This window comes from Gallinula chloropus (genome assembly GCF_964237585.1).
Source record: "Gallinula chloropus genome assembly, chromosome: 28".
Lineage (NCBI taxonomy): Eukaryota > Metazoa > Chordata > Aves > Gruiformes > Rallidae > Gallinula > Gallinula chloropus.
The window spans coordinates 599,624-623,612 of record NC_140113.1 but is presented as its reverse complement, the minus strand read 5'-3'; the positions used below and the strand labels follow the sequence as shown (position 1 = coordinate 623,612).

The 23,989-nt window shown below is 54.4% G+C and overlaps 1 protein-coding gene across 1 annotated transcript; it reads right to left on the bottom strand.

Annotated features, from left to right (window-relative positions):
- Positions 1-1,608: 1,608 nt before the first annotated feature.
- LOC311201692 (hydrocephalus-inducing protein homolog) lies at positions 1,609-22,721 on the bottom strand (the record flags this gene model as incomplete). Its single annotated transcript, XM_084276121.1, has 20 exons — positions 1,609-1,781; positions 1,870-1,931; positions 2,806-2,880; positions 3,314-3,541; positions 3,658-3,785; positions 4,598-4,734; positions 5,130-5,263; positions 5,938-6,068; positions 6,542-6,719; positions 7,995-8,132; positions 9,483-9,692; positions 9,935-10,127; positions 11,921-12,234; positions 12,960-13,097; positions 13,594-13,737; positions 15,972-16,224; positions 17,119-17,357; positions 18,502-18,654; positions 22,186-22,350; positions 22,701-22,721. 20 exons carry the CDS (start codon positions 22,719-22,721, stop codon positions 1,646-1,648), a joined length of 3,177 nt encoding a protein of 1,058 aa, XP_084132247.1. The 3' UTR covers positions 1,609-1,645.
- Between the last annotated feature and the right edge of the window lie 1,268 nt (positions 22,722-23,989).

Sequence of the window (23,989 nt, the reverse complement as noted above, 5' to 3'; positions counted from 1 at the left end):
GAAGGGAGTGAGGAGATGTAACGAGCTGCGTAGACACGCAGGCTGGGGAGGGTTGGGGAGGAGGCACCCCGGGTGTTGGAGAAAGATGCCCCTGCAGCCTGTGGAGAAACCCACTGTGGAGAGGGTGTTTCCCCTCCCCCCCTCCCCACAGAGTCCATGGAAAAGGCCAAGACCCCACCTGTGGCCAGTGGAGAGGCTCCACGCTGGATGGAACAGGTGGAGACGCATAGAAGAAGATGCTGTGACCCTACGTTGGAGCAAGCCTCTGCCAGTACTTGCAGCCCACAGAGATGAGCGAGAGAGAGATTTGCTAGGGGGGAGGCTGGTGACCCCATGGAGGACTGGAGAGACATTGGGATTTATTACTGCCCGCCATAGCTGTGATCCACGGCGGGGCAGCTGATGAACAGGTAAAGCCCTGTGGGAAAGGACTCACATTGGAGAACTTTGTGGAGGACTGTCTGCTGTGGTTGGGACCCCACGGCATTTATTCCACACCCTCCCACTGCTGCACTGTGGGGTCCCACCCACGGCTATTGATGTGCAGCAGGGGCTGGGGCCCTGGCATGCTGGCTCCCAGGAACCAGGATGGTTCCTGGCATCAGGTGGAACTGGGTATCCCATGGATTTAAATGGACTGACAGGGGTTTCAGCTCGCCCTGGGGGAGTGCAGGGCCCCATGGGTGGGCTCAGGGGCTGCTTCTCCTCCTCCTTCAGGGTTACACTGCCCAGACAGTCCTGGCACTGCCACCTCGGGCAAACATCCGCTCTGTATCGCTCCATCAGAGGGGCGAGGAGCTCCCGACCGCTCGCAATCAGGGGTGTCATCTCCACTCCGCCTTTGGCCAGCAACAGCAACACCCCGGGACTGGGAGCCAGAGCTCTCGTGTCCACAAGCCACCGGTTTCCAAGTCCCAGTGGCCACGTTCAAACCACCTTTGGGAACGCTCCACCATTGAAGCGGATTCCCAGTTTGCCCGGAACGTGCCGGCACCACAGGGACCACGGGCGGTGAACCACGATGGGCGACAGCCCCGCTGAGCCCGGGAAGGGGCCTGGGCTGGGGCTGCTTGCTGGTACCAGTGATTCAGTGACATGCAGTAATGCTGAGGGGATGGATATAGATAGAGTTTAACAGACAATTAATTAATAGAATGTCAACTGTTTGTCGTAAAACTTGCTGTCTGGCGTAAATCTTGGTGTTTGCTGTGGTGTGCATGAGTGAGTGATTGTGAAATCAAGTTACTGTAAACTAAGTAAAGGGCCCCAAGTTGTAGTCCCGAATCCCTGTGAAGAGATTGGTTGGAACTTGTGGTAGATATTAGATGAAGGTTGAGATCAAAAACTTAATACAGATCTCGAAGAGCAATAAAACTAAGAGAAAGGAATATGTGGGAAATGAAATATTTCCACCGTGTCTAATCTAATTGATCCAAGATGTGGTGAATCGCATGCAAAGTTACTGTGAACCATATCCCTTCTTTGTCTACTGTAAAGTTATGAGTCACATGGTGTAGCAACTTTCTCCCCCTGATGTCCAATAGAGATATAGATAGAAACTCTTGATTAACTAAACAAAACTAATCTTTTTCAGTGCACAGAACTGTATAACTGAACAAAAACAAAACTTTATTACTATGCACAACTATAACAACAATAAAAAAGACACAATAAGAAAAATAATAAAAATAATAATAAGTGCTGACAATACAAAACATTCAATTTTAAAGCGTCGCTCCCACATATCCGCATCAGCTGGAGCAGAAGCCTGGGTCCTCTGCCTAGAATTAAAACAACAGAAAAGGAAAATTTAGATTTTTTCTAAATTATCTGAGCTTGAAGAGACCTTTTAGTCTCAGTAACACCCACCTGTCTGGTTGTTCCGGTGGGTAAAGCCGCACTCGTTTGGAAGGCGATGACAACCTGAAAGTCTAAGGGCAAGGGAACAATATACCACTACAGCCATAGCAAGGACATTGTCCCTACTGCCTGGCTGTAGTGCTGTAGAAAGGAACATTTACCACTCGTGGAGTTATAGGCGCATCCTGTGATTCAGGCAAGGGAATTGGGGTCTCACCCTCACCAGTGCCGGCCACTTTGTACTGCTCTGCTGCTTGACTGCGTGTTCACCTAACTGTGTTTTTGGAAACGCGCAGGCGCAGTTTTCCCCCTACGTCCCCACAGAAAGTACTAGAAAGGGAAGGTTCAAACTGTAACCGTCGCAGTCTAATCCTAAAATGATGGGTAACAATCAAAGTGGAGCCTCTAAGAAGAATCCCCTAGGGTGTGTGCTAGCCCATTGGAAGGAATTGGTGGGATCAGGAGGCACTGAAAATAAGAAAACACTTATGAAATATTGTAATCAGTAGTGGCCTTGGGATAAATTAGAAGATGGGGCTAAATGGCCACTAAACGGAACATTAGATTATAACACCTTATTACAATTGATGTTATTTCTAAGAAGAGAAGGAAAATGGGATGAAGTTACATATCTGGGTATGTTTTATACCCTCCAACACCATCCAGAGTGGCAAAGGGAGTGTGGATTAGTCCCACCACAAGATCCTATGGTACTAGCACTCGAGAGGGAGAATAAAAAACACAAAGGTAAACTGAGGGGGTGTTGCTCGACGTGCAGTATAGGGCAGAGGTGTACCAGACCCGATAAAATTTACCAGGTACCAGAACAGGATCTGAACGATAGTTTTAAGCCTCCCCCTCGGCTGCAGGAACAGGATGAGGACTCGGATGCAGCTTATACTTCTCAGCAAGTTAGAGAGTCTATTTTCCGCACGTCAATCTCACCTCTTTCCGGGGTGTAAACCTGACTCGCACGTTGTAGCGCTGTCCCGGAGTCAGGGTCCCGGCCGAGGGCAGCACCTGGAAGACACAGCGCTTGTTCTTCCACTGCCGAAGCAGCTTTTGTTTAATGTACAGTGGCAAATACTTGTCCACCTGGGCACAGGAAGGAACCTTGTGAGGTCTCTTTGGTCTGTGAGGACAGACCCTCAAGTTCCCACAGTGCTCTGAGACACCGTCACGGCGCCAAGAGCACCCACATCCAGACCAGATGTGGCCACTACAGCCTAGAACTGGAGGGAAAACCTGTGGGCAGGGCAGGCACATGGGCAGGCACCGTCCCTGGAGGAGGACGAATGGGTGAAGGTAGCAGAGAAGTGAAGCATCAGCTGCTCAACAAGTCCAGGTGAACCAGCCGTGCTCCATACCCTCCAATCTCCCTCCCACGAGCCATCCCCACGCGGTGAGGCACCCACAGTGGCAGAAAAGGCACGAGAGGCACAGAAAACCCAACCGAGAAGTTACGTGTCCCGCGTCGTCTCTTCCTCCCCTTCACAACAGGCTCATTCATGGTGATGGACCCTTTACAGGGGACCTGGAGTTGTTTGTGGAGCTGGATGGTTGCTTCCTGACTCTGTCCACACTGGACAGCAGCAAACTCCAGTCTGTCCCTGGACACGCAGACGGATGGCTCAGCCACACTGGCACGCAGACGGATGGGAAATGTGGGGCCTTCTTCTGCCTAGTGAGGGGCAGAGCATCCAGCTGAAGGTCCAGGCAACATCTGCTGCTGCCCCCAACCTGACAGCTGCCTCAAAAGGCTGTGCTGGCACAGGGAGGTGAGGAAGGATACAGTACCTTGATGGGCAGGACAACATTCACTTCTCCCACCGGCAGGTTGGCACTCTGCGGGTCAAAGCGCACTTCAAAGGTCTCGGTCTCACAGAAGGGCAGGTTCTTCACGCAGCCCAGATCCACACTAAAACCTTGAATGGGTGAAAATAAAGCAGCTGAGATACACCAGCATCGTGAAATTGGTCACAAGTATCTTCAGACCGTATGGGTGTCCACAGGACTGTCAGGCAGAAGGACCCTTTGTGTCTCCAGAGAAGACTGCCACTCCTTCTCTCTTGTCACCGCTCAAAGAGAAAGGAATTTCACAGCCTGAATTCAAGACCCGCAGGGTAAAACGGAAACCCATCAGCTGAGGAGCACCAGCAATTCCTTCACCAGGCCCCCAGGAAGGATGCGCAGATCTCTCCAAAGAACTTCCAGGGAAGATTCCCCTGTGCTGTGGTGCTGCTTGGAAGACAATTTAGAGGAGACACCTGACCACCCTTCAGACGCAGCAAGTCACCATCTGATGGTCCTCAAGGACCTGTTTTGAAAGCCTGTTTTGACCTCACAGGCTGTTGTCTCAAGAGAGGCTAAAGCAGCACTGTGCCATTACGAACTCTAAACAAAGCACTTCCAAAGCACCAAGGGTCCCATCTGCTCCCAACACAAGCTCATGGAGCGCACAAAGACACTCAGGAGATGCTCCTGGTAGCCAAGAGCAGAAGATGCTGAGAGGTGACCAAGGTGATCAGCCCATGGAGCCCCCGCAATGAAGCGTCAGGGCAGCCCAGGTGGCTGGACACTGCGGGCCAGGAGAGTTCCGGCTGCAGAGCACCGAGCAGGGGGAGGAAGGAAGAGAAAACGATGCAAAAGAGCACTCAAAACCCTTCCCCGTGGCCCCAGCTCATCTGTCAGAGACAGGTCCTTCAAGCCCGCGGGAAGTCTCTCCAGCATGGGTTACCGGTGCCACACAGAGCCCGTCCGTCGGCGCAGAAGGACGCGGGGAGCTGCCCGGGGTTGGTGATCTTCACGACGTGCCTGTGGATGTCACCAAGAACGACGTGGCCAAAGTCCAGGATGTACTCGGGCAGCTCCACTCTGGAAGGAGAAGCAAGGAGAGTCCTTAAGGTGGAGGAGGATGCAAACAAAGCAGGTGCTTCTGTAGTCACTGCTGCAGAAACTCCAGCCCATGAAGCCCAAGGTCTGATCTTCTGCTAAGAAGACTTTGGTACGTCACGGGGCACCCAGGTCCAAGCTTTTATCAGCTACTAACAGGTTCTTAGAATAAAATGAGTTTAAACAGACACTGGGCACAACTCCTCTGCTGTGAAAAGCCACTGGAAAAAAGTCCTCAGGCTGCTCACTGGTAGCACGTCCAAACTGTCAGGACCAACCCCCTTCTCAAGTCCCCAGCTATTCCCAGAGACAAGGAGCTCCCAGGAGCAGGGGCACACCACTGTGCGCTACCATCAGAGCACAGGGGCCCTACTAACTTGAGAAGCCTCCGACGAGCACACTGGTCAAAGGCAGCGTCCTCTGGGGAACCGGAGGAGAGAGCTTTCTGCTGCTCCAGGGCGTGCTGCTCTATCAGCATGTTCTCCATCTCCATCTGCAGCCCAACGTCCAGCTGAGGAAAACAAAGACAGTGGCTGGTTAGCAAAGGCAAGTTAATCCCACCCTGCTCTTGGTAAGAAGCAGGAAGAAGTCCTTCACTCTGAAGGTGGTGAGACCCCTGCACAGCTTGCCCAAGGAGGTGGTGGAGGCTTCATGCCTGAAGACGTTCAAGGATGAAGCTTTGAGCAACCTGATTTACTTAAAGGTGTCCCTACTCCCTGCAGGGGGTAGATGGCCTCTGGATGTCCCTGCCAATACAGTCTATGATGGGGTCCTTCTGTCCAGCTGCTCCGAATCTGCCAGGACCATATCTGAAGGGAGATGAACTCCAGCACCTTCGCCTGCTCAGCCACCCTTATGCAAGCTGATCTGACCAAACAAGTCAAAGACCTGCCAGAGCTCCAAGTAGCTGCCTGTCCCCAGCTGCTGCCAGGGCAGCTCAGACAAAAGCTCTCTCCATGAGGGAACCACATCAGCGCTGACAGCTCTTGGAGACACATCTCAGTTGCTTGAGCACAGTCTTCAGGACCTCCCACTCGGGCACTCAGGAAGCTCAGGCACCCACGGGAAGGACTACTACCAGAGGAGCCCCATGTTTGTGGCCAGCCCAGGGGAGCCAGCTGCAAGGGGGACAAGTGACACAGGGAGAGGGTGGCCCCTGCCAAACAGGGCAGCAGCCGGTCTCACCACAGTGCCAGAGTCGTCCATGGGTGGCTCGCTGGCCGTGGCCTCCCCGACAACCACCGCGTCGTCTCTCTGGCTGCCTCCTCCAAGCTTTTCTTTTGCCTCTTTGAGGATGTGCTCATAGTTCTCATTTCCTGAAGGAAGAAAACAGCCACAAATAGAAGTGTGGGCGCAGCGGCGTCCCCGTTAAAGCTGGGAAGCTCCACACCCCCAGCGTTGGCCCTTCCCACAAACACATTCCTCCAGCAACGCATGGAAAGAGGATGCTGCTTTTCTTCTATGTTCTCTCCCACCCATCTTCCTCCACACAAGGGAGCATCTCATCCCCCCCACCCCTGCCCAAATCCCTGCCAGCCCACATTACAGCTTTCCCCAACACTGCTTTCTAGCTGTCCCCTTTATCCAGGCCACCAACAGATGACACTGGCCAGGATGGCTCTCTGGAGCAAAGCCCATGTGCTTCTAGAAAGCAACCAGAAGAACAACAGCCCTGAAACCTCCAGGCTTGGTGGAGGTGGGTGTGAGCTGCCCTATGAGCATGACGACACAGGGGGACAGAAAAAGACCCCCAGGGGACCTCCCCGAGGAGCAGTCAGACAGTGCTCACCTTTGATTCTCCTCGGAAGGTCCAAATAAATCCTGGGAAAATTCCCCTCTCCTTTCAGCCTGATCTCTTCTGGCTCCAGGTGACCCACTTGGATCTGGAAGGTCCGGCAGAAGACTCCAGGCACTCCCGGCAGGTGATAGACAGTGAGCACTTGCTCTCTGCCAGGTCCAATGTAACCCTGGAGGTGTGGAAGAAGAGGAGGGGAATTCAACCAGAGGGCTTGGCGGAGGGGTGGCTCAGACCACCGGTAAGCTGAGATGAGAAGGCACCTTGCAGGTTCTCACACAACACATTGCCTTCCAGCTTCCCTGCATCCAAAAGCTCAAGTCTCCTACACCAGGCTGTGGTTTGTCCTCCTGCCAACACTGCCCACCCTCTGCCAGAGCCAAGCAGCAAAGAAAAGCCCTTCTGCCAGCTGCTGTGGAGGAGGAGCGGCGTGCCCAAACTCTCAGCAGGGCCAGCAGCTCCTGTCACGGCACTGCAGTGGCTCCCAGGCTGGTGTCCAAGAGCCTGACTTCTTACTCATGAGCCCAACCAACAGCTCCTGCCTGGGTGGTTACACCGAGGGTACATGGCACGATCTAGACTCACAGTGACCTGCAAACTTACACCCCTGGAAAAGCAGAGGCAGAGGCTCGGACGAGCTCCAGGGATGAAGGGGTTCCCCACAAATCCCCTCCTCACTGGGCTCCTAGAGAAGAGCTGTCTGAGCCTGGAGTTGGGCTCATGCCAAGCAGGTTGAGAGCCAATACAAACAGGTGGCAACACTGCTCAGGGGACAGGGCACAGCCACAGCTCTTCTCAGCTCACTGGGCTGGACCTTCAGCTCCCTGCTCGCCCCCCCACGCCGCAGGGAGAAGCTGCTGAGCAGGACACATCCTGCCTCTTGGTCCCCGGAGCCCCGGACTCCAGCTCCCAACACGGCATCTGCAAAAGCAAGTCCTGCCAAGCTGCTTGCACAGCAGCAACTGCCCAGGGCCAAGCAGAGCCGTGTCCTCTGGAGCAGTGACACCCCTGGAGACTGGCACGAGGACATATGAAAGCCATTTGGCCTCCTCTTCCCATTGCCAGGAGGGACACGGATAGGAATGCTGCTTCAGCTGAGGGATCCAGGCAGAACCCAGGCACTGGGACAGGGGATGCTACGAGCTGGAGGAGCGAGGGGCCGGCGCGAGTTCCGACACAGGAGCTGCGTGCCCAAGAGAGGGACTATTTACGTCCTTAGTGCTGACAGGAGGCAGGCAGGGACCTGGAGGAAGTCCTGTCCCACCACCCAACCCTGAGGGGAAGGAGACGCTCAGGAGACCTTGCACCATCCTGATCCACTGCCGCTACCAGCACAACTTCACCTGGTACAACTAGGACTCTGCTTGCCCAACCTTTTGTTCCTCCCCTATAACCCCCTCCTGGGCAGCCTGATGTGGAGCCAGCGTCAACCCCTCGTGCTACTCACGGTGCTGGGCAGGACCAGGGGCACGCCAGGCTGAGGACTGTCTGCGGTGGCCGTGCTGGGGCTCAGCACCACGTAGGTGAATCCCATCTTCCCGCTGTTCCGCAGGGTGACCTCTGATTTGGTGACTTCGGTAAACAGCTGGAGAGAAGACAGAGGGGCGGGAAACTGAGGACACACATCTGGATGTTGGCAATCTCCTCCTGCTGACACTGGGATGAGAGCCGATGGACACAACACAAGAGAGAGGCAGAGGAAGAGGAGGGACGGGCACCTGACTCTCCCAGGCCAACCTGAGGAACCCACGCAGGTATTTATGGCAGCGCGCAGAGGTGCAGCAACCACCACAAAAAGCTCAGTAATAAACTGGGGGATGCCCCACTGCTGGAAACATCTGGTCAGGCTGGATGAGGCTCTGAGCAGCCTGACCTAGTGGAAGATGTCCCTGCTCAGTGAAGGTGGACAAGATGACCTCTAAGGTCCCTTCCAACCCAAACTGTTCTAGGATTTTAAGATACAAGTCCTCAGCACTTTAAGGCGTCATCTGACAGCCAGCTGAAACACAAAGGAGGACCATGGCTCCCACCAGGAAGCTTCTTCTGTTACCAGCCCCCTTGAGCTGGGGGTGCTCAGTGGTCTGGACAGCAAGCCTTAACTAGTGCCAAGGACCTTCTTGGCCGAGCCCCTATTCAGTCTCTGATCCATCTCCAGTGAGCTTAGTTCCCTCGGACTTCCCCCGCTTCTCGGATTGATGGAGCCCTGGATGGAGCCCTGGATGGAGCAGAGCCTCTGCAAAGGCTCCAAGGAAATTCAGGACAGATCAAGGCAACTGCCCCATCCAGCATGGCCAGCCCACCGTGCTCTCAGTCACCATCCCTTGACCCACTTGTAGGGCATCACTTGTCTTTACGAGGCAGCCACGTACTTGCTGGGATGCCTGGATTCTGCTGGCACTGACAGAGAGGCACTAAGGAGGCATTTCAGAAGGAAAGGGATTTGCAGAGCTTCCAGGGACAGCAAACCAAGGACACAGGGCAAGATGTACAGGGCCAACAGCTGGCAATGTTGGGGGGGCTGACTGAAAAGAGGTAAAATGGGGATTGTTCTGGGACATTCTCTCACACGGTGACTGAAGCCCACAGTAACATTGTTCCTGGTTCCTTTTGTTGGTCTATGGAGAGCACTGAAAGAGACCATCTCCTTGGACCCCAGGATCCGGGAGCGGATCTGCAGATGGATGTCTCAGGGCACAACTCCCTGGAGATCACCGCCTGCCCTGGGAGCCAGAGTTCATTGAAGAGGAGGGATTCCCAGCTTCAGGAAGGGCAATGGAGATGACCATTAAAACCAGCTTGGACACAGGACCTGTCACCCCAAAGCTGCACCTCCAAGCCAAACAACCAAAGAAGCCAGTGAGAGTCCTGGACCTCGGTGGGCAGCCACCTGCCAGGGATGGTCTCAAGGATTCCTGCCAAGAGAAGTGCCTGGTACCTGCAGCCCGCAGTCCATCTCCGTGCTGTCCAGGAGGTAGTGGATGAGCGAGGCCTCCCCACGCAGCGCAACCTCATAGGTCGGGCCTCCCTCCACGCGGCACAGCGCCGTGACGCGGGCAATGATGTCTGCATGGCCAGAGAAGGTGACCCTGACCCGCTCGCTCTCGCCCGGCTGCAGCACGCCGTACAGCGGCAGGATGTGGAAAACCTGGAGGAAGGGGAAGAGACACTGAGACATCAGGTGTGGAAATGGGTGCAGGAGAGGAGGGAGCCACTGCTTGCAGCAAAGGACAGACATGGCTGGAGGGCCTCTTCCTCAAACCCAGTCTCATCCTGCAGCCACCCTGCCTAAAAGTGGAAAGACCATGGGGAAAATCTTCTCCCATACTCAGTAATGAATGCGTAAGCTGGGGGAGGCAACGCTGGTGGGAGGTGTAGAAAATCACCTACCTCTGTTTCCAGGGTGTCATCTGCATCTGGTGGCTGTGGGACAGAATCCCCCACCCCTGCCAGGGCTTCAAGTGGCTCCTCCACACTCCCATTCCCGAGGATGCTCTCTGAAGGTGCTGGGCACTCCAGCTGAGCTCCCTCCTCCTTTGGTGGTTTGGCTTTTGTGAAAGAATTTGGTGTTGGAGGAGTTAACCTGGAAAACAACAAAGCTTTGATGGTGGAGCTGCAGTGGGAAGGAGGGAGGGCAGCAGGAGCAGCTCCTTGGCAGGATCCGGCACCAAGGTGGGAGCTCAGCAGCTCCATAAGTGGGTCAGAGCAGGTCAGTGCTTGGGAACGATGCCGGTATAGCGGCGGTGCCGGCAGCCGGGTGCAAGGAGCAGCAGATGGGGACAGGGGTGAACACCTCACCGGGGTGGGGAGCGTGGCAGCAAAGGGAGACACACACGAACCCTGCAACAAGCCCAGACTGGAGGGCAAAGGGACAGAGCCAGGCAGCCATGGGCTGGTACAGACCCAGCAGCACCCTCCCAAAAGCACCTGCCACCCCAGACCATGCCTTCCCCACCTGCAGAGCCACGGCAAGAAGTTCTGTGGCTCAGCCAGACATAGATGAAGAACATCTCCCCAAGAGTGACCCACAGCCGCGGGTCGGTACGAGCAAGCAGCGACGCTGGTGGCTTTTTGTACGTGTAACAAGGCAGGATGGAGCCAGAGCTGGAATGGAGCCGGGGCTGGGGTGGGTTGGAGCCTCCAGCCTGCTGTGCCTCAACTGGACAGAGCCCAGCACTGCATGGGACACCCAGGTACCTCAGCTGCCTTCGGGCAGCCTGACTTCTTCTGGGTGAGAAGGGAGGTGCCTGTGCCAGTGGGACACACGCACCGGGAGCGCCTGGAGACTCTCCAGCCACACACCGGTCTGACCACCATTCTATCCATCTCACCGTCACCAGCCCTGACGGTTGATTCCTTCCATGTCAGACCCAGTTAGTTTCATCTGATAATTTACAATACCAACAGTGCTTAACGTGGACCAGAAAAATAGATCTGACATGCTGCCCTTCTGCCGGGCTCTTAATGAGCAATGTGAGGTGTTAATAGCTTGGAGACCGTCTTCATTTCCAGCTCTGCCACAAGGATCACATGGTGTCTCCTGAGGGACCCTGAGAGAGCACATTACCGCTTAATTAACATGCGGAGCAGAAGAGGGAGCTGTCCTAAATGGCCGCAGCGCTAACGAGCCAGCAAAGGGGCAATGCCAAACCCTTTGGAGCAGAGGATCCTGCCAGAAGGACACTCACGACCCTCAAGGCAACAGAGCTGGGTGACTCGGCATCTGCTGGAAGAACCAGCACCTGCGGGCTTGCGTCCAGCAGAGCCAATTGTTCTAGGACTCGGAAGAGCTGCCCCTCAATGGGTAACTTCACTCCGTTTCCCGGGGCGGTATGGAAAAACCATTGGCTGCTGGAATTAAACTGCCCAGAGTCAACTTCTGACCTATGCAAGAGAGGCCACAGCGGGAAGAACCGCTCGAAAACGCCTTTAGAGATGCGCTACAGCACAACTGAGAGATTGCTCTTGGGCTTGGAAAGCACAGGCCAGCACTGGGTGGCCCTGGTGCCCAGGGACGTGGGGACAAGTCCTCCTACTGACACCTACTGCTGCACCCAAAGCCGCAGCAGAACCCGCCGGAACACACAACACACAACGAGCGCCGGAACACACACAACAGCCGCTGTGTGAATGCCATGGGCAGCAGAACACATGAGAACTCAGTTCAAGGTGGCGCTTGCCTCGAGCCATGGAAATCCCCACCTCAAGCTGTGGAGAAGCCCCACTCCCTGGGCACCTTCCCTGCCTGAAGCTGGGAGGTGCTTTTTCCACAAGGGAAAGTGAAAGGGATTTGTCGGATGCTACACAAACCATCTCAGGCTTTGCAAAGGACAAACGGGACAGCAGACGAAGAGCTTCAAGGAGAGGTGCACGTACCTCAGGTGCCTTGTGGAGTCGTCCATCAGGAACAGCCAGTGGTACTGGACGGGCAGCGGGCTGCAGTTGGTCATCTGGATGTGGCGCTGGTGTTCAGTGTCATTCAAGACGCAGCCAAAGTCCAAGGTTGTGGTCTGGATATGGAGATTTGGGAAGAAGACTTCTCCCCGAATGGTGACTTGTTCCTCATGAGGGTGCTCAGGAAACTGTATCTTCAGAGTTTTCTCTGCTTCCCAACTATTCCAACCCTCTTCAAAAGCAGGGTTAAACCCGATGGAGAGATTAAGTTCCTTCCCGGTCCCCAGCTTTATGGGCTGCAAGAAGATGACGAGTATTAACCACTGGTGTGATGAAGTTCCGAGGTCTGGTGGCACAAAATGCCTCAGTGTTCAAAGTGCAACCCCAACATGGGCTTCTTGCTTCAGCCTTCATTTTCTTTATAACGTGCCCCTGACCATGCAGCACAACTTTCTTCTCTGAGACTCTCAGGCTCACCCCCTTGTGCTCTGCACCCATAATGCAAGAGGGAAATAAATCCTGGCGTGCCCTGACTCTAGAGGAACCCCTTTGTCTTCACACTCAACATGAGCCCTAGGGCACTGTGCCCTCAGCCTGGAGAGGGCTCATCACCTGCATGGCAACGGTGGCCGTGCTTCCAACATGTCTCTAGCAGAGCCCATGTCTCACACCTCCCACCGCCAGCAGCGCAGGTGACAAGCGCCTCAGCCTTCCCAAGGGCAGAGCTGCCCCCAAAGAGAGCAAGCAGCTCTTCAGGTCACCCAAGGAGGGCTTCCAAGAGACACCTTCACCTCACGGTTGGCCCACACCTAGGTTCCTGCTCCGAGTTGTCTTAGAGCCAGGAGGTATTTCCCCAACTGAGGTGGTCTTTTCTCTCCTTTTCAAACCTGATGCTGTTCATGCCAACTGACTGCCAATTCAAAGGAATAACCACCTCTCCTGGAGGGCTTCCCAAAGGAAACGCACCCCCATCCCCCTCCTTCTTCAAACCCCACCAGCGGGAAGGTCTGGGGCTGCTCACCTGGTCTGGCAGGGGCTGCTGGGACGCACTGCAGACCCAGAAGGGTTGCTCTACCATCAGGACGATGCTGAGCGGCAGGGAGGAGGTGTTTTTTAAAGAGAGAGGCTTGTACTGAAGGCTCAGGACATCGCTGGGTTGCTAAAGACAAGGGGAAAAAACAGGGAGGGGGGTGACTCACCGCCCTTCGGTGAAGTTAAGCAGTCCCACCTCTAAAAACATGGTTGCTTTGCTCACAGACCCCCTCATGGGGGGGTTGGGGGGTGAGGAGGGCGCTTGGCATCGCTCGGCCACAGCGACCTGCTCTCCCGCCCCAGTCCCTACACAGGAGGATGGCTGTGAGAGGCCCATGCTGTTCTTGTGGGTCCCACACACCTGGCCATGGGCTCAGCAGCTCGATTCTGCCTCCAGCTCAAGAAAGGCAAAATAGAGCTGGAGAGATGGACCCAACCCCACAGGGGAGAAATGATGATCTCAGTGTTGATGGCAATAGCTTGGTCCTGCTCAAACCAATGGCAAAGCCCTGAGGACTTGGAGAAGATGTTTAACTTCCTTCCCTGAAGGCCATCACACCCCTCCGTGGGCTTTCAGTCCTCAGCCATGCTACTAAACACCAGGACCCAACCCAGAGACCTACCTTCTCCACCCGGAAAGACATTGCTCTGGGCGACACTTGCAGGGTGGGAGCAATGAACTCGCACGTGACAGCCACTTGCATTATCCGTCTCTTCCCAAACTGGTTCCCCACGATGGCATGACACACCAGCCGCTCCTTCACTACCTGTGGGCAAGAGTCACACGTCACCCACCAAGTGCCAGCAGGGAGCCCAGAAAACACCATGGAATTTGCAAGCCGTGGACACAGAAGGAATTTGATAGCCTGGATAAACCCATGCCATGGGATCTTGGCCATCAACCCTCCACAACTATTACACTGCCATAAAGCTACAGTCACTGGTCTCCTTGCTAGTCCTCTCTTCATGCTCCATCCTACTTATTCTGCTCTCCCAAAATCCTTAGTGCTACACCCCAACGTCCACAAAAGGCACCCACAAAGTCAGGTGGAACTGGAATAATCCCCCCCCTCCCGCAAACTGTTATCGCCACGATGTGCCCTGCTGCTCAGCATGATCATCATGCTGAAAAACATCATCTAGGTCCAAGCCGCTGCCATGGGCAGGGACACCCTCCCTAGACCAGGCAGGCCAAAGCCCCATCCAACCTGGCCTTGAACCCTGCCAGGGATCCAGGGGCTTACACAGCCTTGCTGGGTAACCCATTCCCTTGATTTCTCATGGTTCTACTTCCCCAGGTTCCTCCCCCTCCACTCTTCACAAGAATCACAAGAATCTCAAGGTTGGAAGAGACCTTTGAAGATCATCGAGTCCAACCATTCCCATCCTATGCTAAACCATATCCCTAAGTACCTCATCTACCCTTTTTTTGAACACATCCAGGGATGGTGACTCAACCACCTCCCTGGGCAGCCTGTTGCAGGCCCTGACAACTCTTTCAGTAAAATATTTTTTTCTAATATCCAATCTAAACCTGCCCTGGCACAGCTTCATGTCATTTCCCCTTGTTCTATCTTCTGTCACCTGGCTGAAGAGACCATTGCACACCTCTCTACAACCTCCCTTCAGGTAGTTGTAGGTGGTGATAAGGTCTCCCCTCAGCCTCCTCTTCTCCAGGCTAAACATCCCCAGCTCCCTCAGCCATTCCTCGTATGATTTGCCCTCCAGCCCCTTCACTAGCCTGGTTGCCCTTCTCTGCACTCTTCCCCCTCTGGTACAGCTCCACAAGCCAGCTCCTCCCGGGAGCCTACAGCCTTCACAACTCTTGGGTTGTACGTGCACCGCAGGGAGTTGGGCTTCTGACCAACCTCAAGAGTACCAACTTCTCAAGACCCAAAGCTACATCTGCTCCCCATGCTCTTGCCTCACAGGTGCCCTTCACAGGGCTTCCCAGTGCCCTTCTCAAGATTTCCAAGCAAGACACCCTCTCCAATGCCCTAAGCATTTTAGTTTCTTTCTTGGACCTTTTTCTCCACCTCAGCAAAACCTCGGGACTCACAACTGCACGGGGACAGTCCCACCACAACCAACTCAGCCGGGAATCACATCTTGGAGCCTCCGCCGAGGCAACCCTTTCAAAACACCTTTCAAAACACAGCAGGAGCTTCATGCAGATTTATTCCACCTTCGCCTAAACATCTGTGCCCAGTGAGCCTGGAGCAAGGGAATGCGCCCCAGGCTTAGCTGGCAGCTCCTCTGCAGAGCTTCCCCTGGAAAGAAGGGGCCAGGAAGAAGACGACACAGCGATCCCGCTGAGCTACCCCCGCTCTGAGCTGCCATCCAAGGGCGCTGCCGGACCTGACCGCCCTTGGGACACGGGGCCGGCCGAGAGCCTGGGGTGAGCTGTTCTGGGAATACTGATACAAGTGGAACTGTCACTTCTAATGATCCCTGGGAGCAGCTTCCCCCATGGAGAACATCACTCCCACCATTCTGGCTGCTGCGCTGGGCTCGTTTTTCTCCTCCAGGACTGGGCTCTAAGCAAGCCCTCTGCCCATGTTTGTCTGCAGAGGGAAAAAAACGCTGCTCCCAGACGCTCCCCTCCCTTCCCAGGGCCTTTGTTTTACTCCCTGCTTCCCCCAGAGAAATTACCTCGCGGTTTCTCAATCCACTCCCTGCCTCTGCTCCTAGGCTAAGCCTAACTTATTTTCTCTGCCCTTCCTTCCCTGTAACCCACCGTTTGCCCCTGTTCCTTCAGCCCCTATTTTGGTATGGGCAAGTTGGCTTGATGGTAGCTATAGAAACACCCCAAAAAAACCCCTTGGGAACTGATGGTGGCCAGCAAGGAGTGCAACTGGTGCTGACATGGTCACTCGGGGCGTTGAGATATTTTCTTGAAAGCACTTGTTCATCTTCCCAGGGAGAAGTCAAGGGGCTGCAGGAGAAGCCCCAGTGGAGGTGATGCGATGGGGAAAGCTCAGCACCCGGGGGGGAACCTCACCTGAGGAGTGCTGGAGGAGCCTTCCAGAGTCATCTCCACAGTCTGGCCTGGCATCAGCTCCACTGTCAGGGGTTGAAGCTTAAACACGGGACTGGCAGGTCTGGAGGTCTTGGAGGAACCTTTGCCCTTGGTTTGGATGGCAGGGAGACAATCACGACGGGGAGATGGGGGGGAACCTTCCATTCTCCAATAGAGCTGATGGATGCGTCGTCCTGCGTTCGTTATCTTGAAGCGGTAACAACAGGGACGTAGGCTAGAAGAGAAGCAGAGATGGAAAATGGCTCAGGAACTGCCTCTTCCCAGCACCCACCTGGCTTCAGTGCCCCGCTGGCCTTATCTGACCACTCACCCAGCAACAAATCCACCTCCAAAAACACTGACCCAGCTCAAAGTTACACCAAGAGCCAGACCCTGGTTGCCCCTAAGTTTATCAGCATCCAGCAGCCGGTCTGTTTGCGCAGACCAACCCACCCAACCTCAGGAGACTTCTCCTCCATTCAGGGCCGGTCCTGCAGCCACCATGGCTGCTCCGTGCTGTGGCAGCTGGCAGAAGAGACAGCAAGGAAAACAGGCAGGAGAAGGGAGGAAAGAGTATCTACATCTGATAGAGAGCAGCCTGGCAGGGGACAGGAGAGAGACAGCAAGCTCAGAGATGATACAGGGCAAAGACAAATTCTGCTGCTCCTCCCGGACTCCCTGGGGCAGAAGGGAAACCAAACAGCGCTGGTAACTTAGCCAAGGAGTTGCTAACAAGCTACTGCCAAGGTTCTCTGCCGCTGCCAGACGATACTCCACAGCCAGTGAAGAAGCCAGCAAGGCTACTGCAAAAAGTACTGTGTTTCTACTTGTAATGTCACGTTTCCCTGCTGAGGCTTTTCTGGCTTTTACTCCATCAAGCCAGAAAATACATGGATTCTGACCCAGGGCAAGTCGGGAACCATTTCCCAACTGGTGTCTGGCTCAGTGGCTTTCTGAGGGAATCTAACAACTTGAAAACCGCCCAGAAAACATTTCTAAAGGAGTTCCTGGGGCTTCAGTGGCACCGAGCCAGAACTTGGAGTGCTGGAGGAGAACCGGCCCCAAGGATTTCAGCAGAACTCCTCCTTGCTGGGCCCACAGTAGAGCCCGGAGCAGAGAGATAACTTACCTGAAGTGGGGGCCCAAGTTGAGCTCCGGAGCAAGTGGTTTGTCCGTGACGATGGTGGTGCCAATGCCGAAAGCCCGGATCAGGACGTTGTAGCTGTGGCTGTTCTCTATGGACACGATCACCTTGTCCTTGAATTGTTCAATGTCATCCAAATTTGCTATGACAGTCACAGCCACCTTGGTCTCAGGGGGGATCACTCCTTTACTGGGCTCAATCCTGCAGCGCGAGCGTTTGCCAGCCTGTAAGACACGGCAGACGCTAAGTGAGCACGGACACCACGGACCCTGCTCTCTTCTGGGGTGCAGGAGAAAGGACTAAAGACATGAGGGTAAATCCATAAAGGCTTCGTTTCCCTAAATCCAAGCGTCTGGAAACAGCAACTATGCTGGAGCTTGTATTGCACCCTCCTTTAACAGACCCACTTCTTTAACCCTGTTTTGCCCAGCCCAAGGGATGCTCATCCTCGGGAGAAGCTTTATTCCCCTCCAGCCTCCCCTAGGGAGAGCACACCAAGGCAAGCTGCATCTCTCCTGGCTTCCCCACAGACGGGTTTGCACAAAGGCTCAAGGCCAGGACTGCTCAAACCCCACTGCAGCAGCCACGCAGCCGGGGGATATGGCCGAGAGCCTGAAGGATAAACTCTGCCAAACGGGTTGAGCAAAATCCTGATGCCCAAAGTCTTCTTTCCCCAAGAGTTGGGCAGTGCTTCCCAACAGCCCCCCCAGGACTGAAGCACTCCGTTCCCACTGATCATCAGCCGCAGTGAGGTGCCCTGGCACTCTCTGCTTCGGGAAATCCAGCTCTGAATGTTTACAGAGGGGCAGTGAAGAAACAAGCAGGAAGAAACCTGCCAGCTGTGCCCTGTGGGCACGGCCCCAGCTTCCTCTCTCTTCCTCTTGTTTATTCCAGATTGCCCTTTACAGATGGGGCGATCAGGGCACTGGACCCCCCAGTCCTTCTAAAGTCACATTCACAGGGAGCAAGGTGGCAGCAGAGCAATGGTCTCCATCACCAGGAGGAGCTTGAAACAGACGCAGAGAGAGCAGGGAGATGATCAGGAAAACCGTGCTCCTTTCAGGAGAAAAAGGCTACGGGCTTCTCTTCATCTCAGAGCTCCAAATACACAGCTCAGAGCAAAACACCTCCCACAATGTAAAGCCAGAACTTGTGGAAAGGACCTGGCATCAATTTCTGCTCAACCATCCAGGAAAACTCCCTGCCTCCCTGAGGGGTCCCCCAGTGCTGGGCTTCTCTTGCTGCGCTGCGGTGGAATACCTTGCTGCTCTCTCAGATAGCGACATGGAAACATCACGTGCAAAAATCAAGTCCCAGGCTGCTATGGAGCCATCATTTCTGTTGGGAAATATCCCCACAGATACTTACCACCTCTGCCCGGAAGGACGCAGGGATAACACTCTGGTTGGAGAGGTAGAGAGTGCGAGAAGCGTCTGCCAGGACTTGGATATCGCCAAAATCGATCTTGCTGGGATACACGTGGACAACTGGTCCCTCTCCAACAGCCTTCAAGCTGATGTCCTGTCCAGGTAGGGAAGATTAAAAAAACAAAGGCAAGGGAAAGTTTAAAGAAGAGATGGCTCTCAGGGCACCCCTAGACTGGAGGGTGATTACGGCTGTCGGTCGTTTGAGGTGTTGTAACACTGATGCAGAAGGCCTGGAGCAAGTGTGGGATCTACAGTGATCCCATCAGGAAGCCACAGGCCCCTGTTACTGGGGGATAAAGAAAACCAGCTCCCCACACTTGTATTTTCCCCCTTGCTCAGCTCTCCTTCCTCTACCCCATGCCTGCTCCTGCCCCTTTTCTTGCTCCCGCTCCTTTTCCCGCTGGATCTTGCCCCAAACTGTCCTCTAGGACTTCCAGACAGCCACACTTGGCCGGTAACTTCTTCCGCATCCCCCACAAAGCTGCCCCCTGAAAACCAGCGCGAGCCCCCAGCAAAGCAGGCTCTTGGCAGCAGAGATCACGTCCGTTGGCTGCCTCTCGGTGCTGCCTCTGGGCACTCCCAGTACTACAGGAACAAGAGATTCATTATTCATTCTGTCCCTCAAGCAGGATTGCTTTTCTCTCCAGAGCCTGAGACCCTCCAAGTTTTCTTCTTGTAAAGGCCATGGTAGGAGGAGGAAGACGGGTTCCTGTGCTGAGCCACCTTCTCACAGCGCTAAAAACCAGGGAACTTCATCTGCTCTGGTTGGACTTCACCAGTTCCGAATCATAGAACGGTCTGGCTTGGAAGGGACCTCAAGGACCAGAGAGCTCCAACACCCTGCCACAGGCAGGGCCAACAACCTCCATGCCTGGAGCTACACAAGGTTGCCCAGGGCCCCATCCAACACTCCCTTGAACACTCCCAAGGATGGGGCACCCACCCCTTCTCTGGGCAGCTCCTTCCAGGCCCTCACCACTCTCTCTGGAAAGAACTTCCCCCGATATCTCATCTAACCCTTCCCTCCTTCAGTTTCACTCCATCCCCATTGTCCTGCCAGTGTCTGCCCTTTGGAACAGCTGATTCCCTCCTGTTCCTCTGCTCCCTTCAGGGACAGGAAGGCTGCAATGAGGTCCCCTCAAAGCCTTCTCTTCTCCAGGCTGAACAAGCCCAGCTCCTAAGAACACTTCAACCTTTCAACAGAACCCGAACACACAGAACTCCCAGCACTGACAATCTCTGTGCGATTCACCGGAGGACACGGAGTGGGATTTAACCTCAGGACAAACCAGCCTCTGTGATGGAAAACCTTTAACGATGGCCCACTCGAGGAAAAGGCACTGACAGCTGTCAGAATCACTAGTCCAGTTCAGGCAGAAGGAGCAGCGTCTGTAAACACTCATCTCTTGACAGCGCACTGTGCAAGAGCCAAAAAACCCCCAACAAGCCACGTACCAAGGCTGGTACCTCAAAAATAGGAAGCTAAAGCTGTGTGATGATAGATGTTTCATCGCTCCGGGAGGAGGGAGGTAGGGAGAGCTGAGGTCTTACTGATGCTTGCCCAGAGCTGCCAGGAAGAAGGAGCTGGAGGGAAGAGCTGTGTCTCACCAGCTGCCTTGGCTTCCCGGTAGCAGTGGGGTGGAAGCAGCAAAGGCAGGGCAGAGCCCTCTGGAGGTGGACACAATAACATCTGGAAGATGCTCAGGCTAGCTGGTTTTAACAAGGGAACGTGCACTAACACAATGAATCCTCACCAAGGAGAAGGCTTATTAACAAGCCAACGAAACTCTTCATCTGCTGTCTTCTTAAAGGGGGAAAGAAAAACCCTGTTCAACAGCGTGACGGGCAATGTGACACCCGTGAAAGGCGACAGGAGTTTTGCTCTGGGTAATACTGCTGCACGTACAAACCCCAGCACCACTCTGGCTTTGCTTCTGGGTACCATAACGTCACGGTAGATCCTTTAGGAAAGAAGAGCATCTGTCCCTGGCAGACAGCCGTGGTCCAAGTGACCACCAGTAACCCCAGGTCTGGGTTTTACCAGCTCCTTCCCACAGAGCATGACAGAATACACCACACCAAAGCTGGCACGCAGCCACTGCAAGCCCAACACCAAGCAACAGACACCCAGAGGGACTCAACACAATGCAAGGTGCGGCCACAGACTCGGTATCCGCGCTGACGGGGTGACTTCAGAGCCAGCTCGCGCTCTGCTCCATCGTGACGCACTGCAGCCATTCCCCCGGGGTCAGGCTGAGGTCACAGGATCCCTATGGGGAGGATTTGCCACCAGTGCAGCATGTGCAAGTTGATGCTCTGCTAGCCCAGAAAACTTCAGATGAATCCACTACTCTGCTTAGACTATAGGAAACAGGGAGAATGCCGCCCCACGGCCAGAAACTCCCATCCCTGCGCTCAGTACACCCAGGGAAGCCTCTACCGGCGCTCGCGGCAAGGGAGCATAAATGCTGCATGTTAAAGACCGACTTCACGGGCTTGTGGAGCCACTCAACCCCCTGCCAGGGAGAGCTGGGCTCCTCCAGCTGAAGCACAAGGAAAATGAAGATGACGTTCACTTCCAAAGGCAAATACTTTAGGCAAGGTGAAGCTTTGAACCCAGAAGCTGTTAGCTCAAGGAGAAAAGCTTTGCAAGGAACCTGCAGTTAAACAGCAGGCTGGTTCTAGAGGGCAGAAATCCCCCTTTTCCAGGGAAACACCACATCTACGCCCAAGCAACTGGTTTGTCCCACTTCAGGCTTGCCTGTCTCTCCTACCAGCACAGCCACAAAGGCCAGGCTTGAGATGTTCCCTGGCATCCAGGGATTGAGCAGCATTGTTTCCATCTCTTTTAATGACAGTTTCAATCCCCAGCCTGCTTTCAAAAGGCCAGCCTCCCTTTCGGGTACAGAAAGCTTAAGGTTCCTGTAGCATCCTACTTCATGCTCAGAGAGATGGCAAGACATCCTGAAACAGCCGCTTCCAAAGTTAATATCATTCTAAACTTAAATTTAATTAACTACATTTGTTCTAGATTTCAGCTAGATGAAGCCAGGACACTACACAAGGCATTCTCCTGCCTACATCTTGCTGTCACTGCTGCTGCTGTGCATGCCTGAACGCTAACAGCATCTTTCAGGAGGCTCCAGAAACATCGTCAGGAATGCTTCACCATTTCCAAGCCTGTGCTGGAAAAAGGAAGAGTCCCTGCCTTGCAGATGCCAGGGGTGTGGAGATGCACAGGGCTTTACGCAGAGATAAGACAGATACTTCTCGACGTGATGGGCCAAGCTCTCAGCGTGGTTTCTCACACAGGCTGTCCCAGTGCCCTCCTGAACAAAAGTTCCTGCTCTGAAGCAGCAGCTCCTGCTCACCTAATCACGCAGCAGAGTCTCAGCTCCAGGGACCATGCTGGGTTGCAGACTGCGCTCGTTATCCTGTCTCCCCTATCTATAATGATGTGCCACATCGGACTCTCAGACTGTCACCTGCCCAAGAAGTCCCACCAGCCTTCCTCTCCTCTAGACCTTGGCTGTTGCTTGTACCACGAACCCCTTTCCTTGTCCACCCTGGCTGCGTACTGCAGCCCCGGGAAGGATCCCTGGAATTAGGAACCTCGAGGACTCACCAATGGGGATTTCTTGTTCCCAAGCACAGCGAGCACAGCAGAAGCAGACTGATGTCCCAACTTCTGGGCTTCCAGCACCAACGGGACCCTGACAGTGCTGTAAGGCTTGATGATCCCAGAGAACACGGGGCTGGAGTACAGCACAGCATCACCCTGCTTGTGCTTCTGTAAGAGACAGAATCAAACCCAAATTCAGAGCGACCTCCGAAGAAACCTGCACTCCTTAACATCTACCATTGGAACCCAGCTAGGAGAGCGGGATGGGCTTTGAATCCCAAGGGGGTCCAAAAGCTGCTGCACCCACAGGCATACACACCCATGCCAGCAGCCTCCTCACAGCAGCTTTTCACCACCCTGCATAAAATCAACCTAAAGACTAGAATACAAACCTCTTCCCAAAGTATATAGTCGGGGGGGGGGGGGGGGGGGGGGGGAGGGGCGCGGTTCTTCTACACCCAAAGGTTTGCTGAAAACAAGAACCCATCTGAATATAAACCAGCAAGGTCTTACCCCACCCCTTTGTTATTATTTTTCATCCCCTTAATAAACCCCTGGATAACTCTTGAGGGCAGATGCGATGCCAAACCTGAGGAAGGAGCCTGTAGCAGGCTGGAACGCGGCTCTTGTTCACCAGGGTCAGTGGCCGCTCGTACTGGAAGTTTAGGAAGCACCGGCCAAATGTCACAGTGGGGTCCCGCACTTCCAGCTCAGGAGCGATGCATCTAGGCAAAGAGATGTCCCAAAGGGAATTAGAGATACTGAGAGAACGTAGAATTTGTTTCCTCCTTGAATAGGGAACAGAGGAGCGGAACACATTTGTCACTGTCAGACAGACATGTATTACCCCGACAGCAATAAATCGCCTTCAGCTTCCTGTATTCCCTTTGATTCCCACAGCAAGCCCTGAGCTCTGGAGGAACCTTCCCACCAAGGATTGGTGCAGTATGGCCCAGTATCTCAGCAGAAACTACTCCCTCCTCTCCAGAAAAGGGGCCTGAAGAGCCTCAACTGCTTGCTGTGGCGATGGAAGGTCCGAGCCAGCCCCTGCCTTACGCAGTGGGTGGTTGTTAAAAAGAAAATCACAGCCCAGATACTGACCAGACGGTGGAAAAGCACCAGTGAGCTGCATCCTACTGGTAATGACACCGACACCCACAGCACAGCGGGATCCAGCCTGGCTGCAGCAGGGATGACTTCCAGCTTAAGTGTGAGAACATTCATGCTCAAAAGGACCAGAGGGAAGCAGCAAAACCTGAGCTCTCCTCAGCATCAAGGACTCTGTTTCTCCTTCGGAAGATCTTGCTGTTATTTTTCCTGCACCAGTCCTGCCCTAAGCCCCTTCCCCATTAGCATGTGCCTTTGTTAAGCCAGACAGACACCAGGCTGCTCCCCACATCCTAAAGGAAAACTGTGCTTTGGTGGCAACACAGACACAGTTCCCCCACTGACTGCTTGCAGGAAGGAGGAGAGAGACAGCCCTTTGGAAGTCTGTTACACCTCACCCACCAAAGAAATAGGTCTATAATTAATCTAATTAATATAATTAGGAAAAGGCTGGGGGCTGTGCCTGTCTGGTGAGCACAGATGCTCCTCAACACTGGCTGCTTTCAAAGCCCTGCTTAACGAGCTCATTAAGTAATACTTCTCGTTTGGAGCTGGCCTTTGTGTGAGGGGAGGAGAGACGATGCACCAGGAGAGAGGACACGCCGCAAAGGAAAGCGCCGATACCTGGCTGTGAGGAGCAGCCCCAGCACCTCCTTGCCGACACCGTCCACATCCACCACCAGCGCCAGCTTGTACTTCT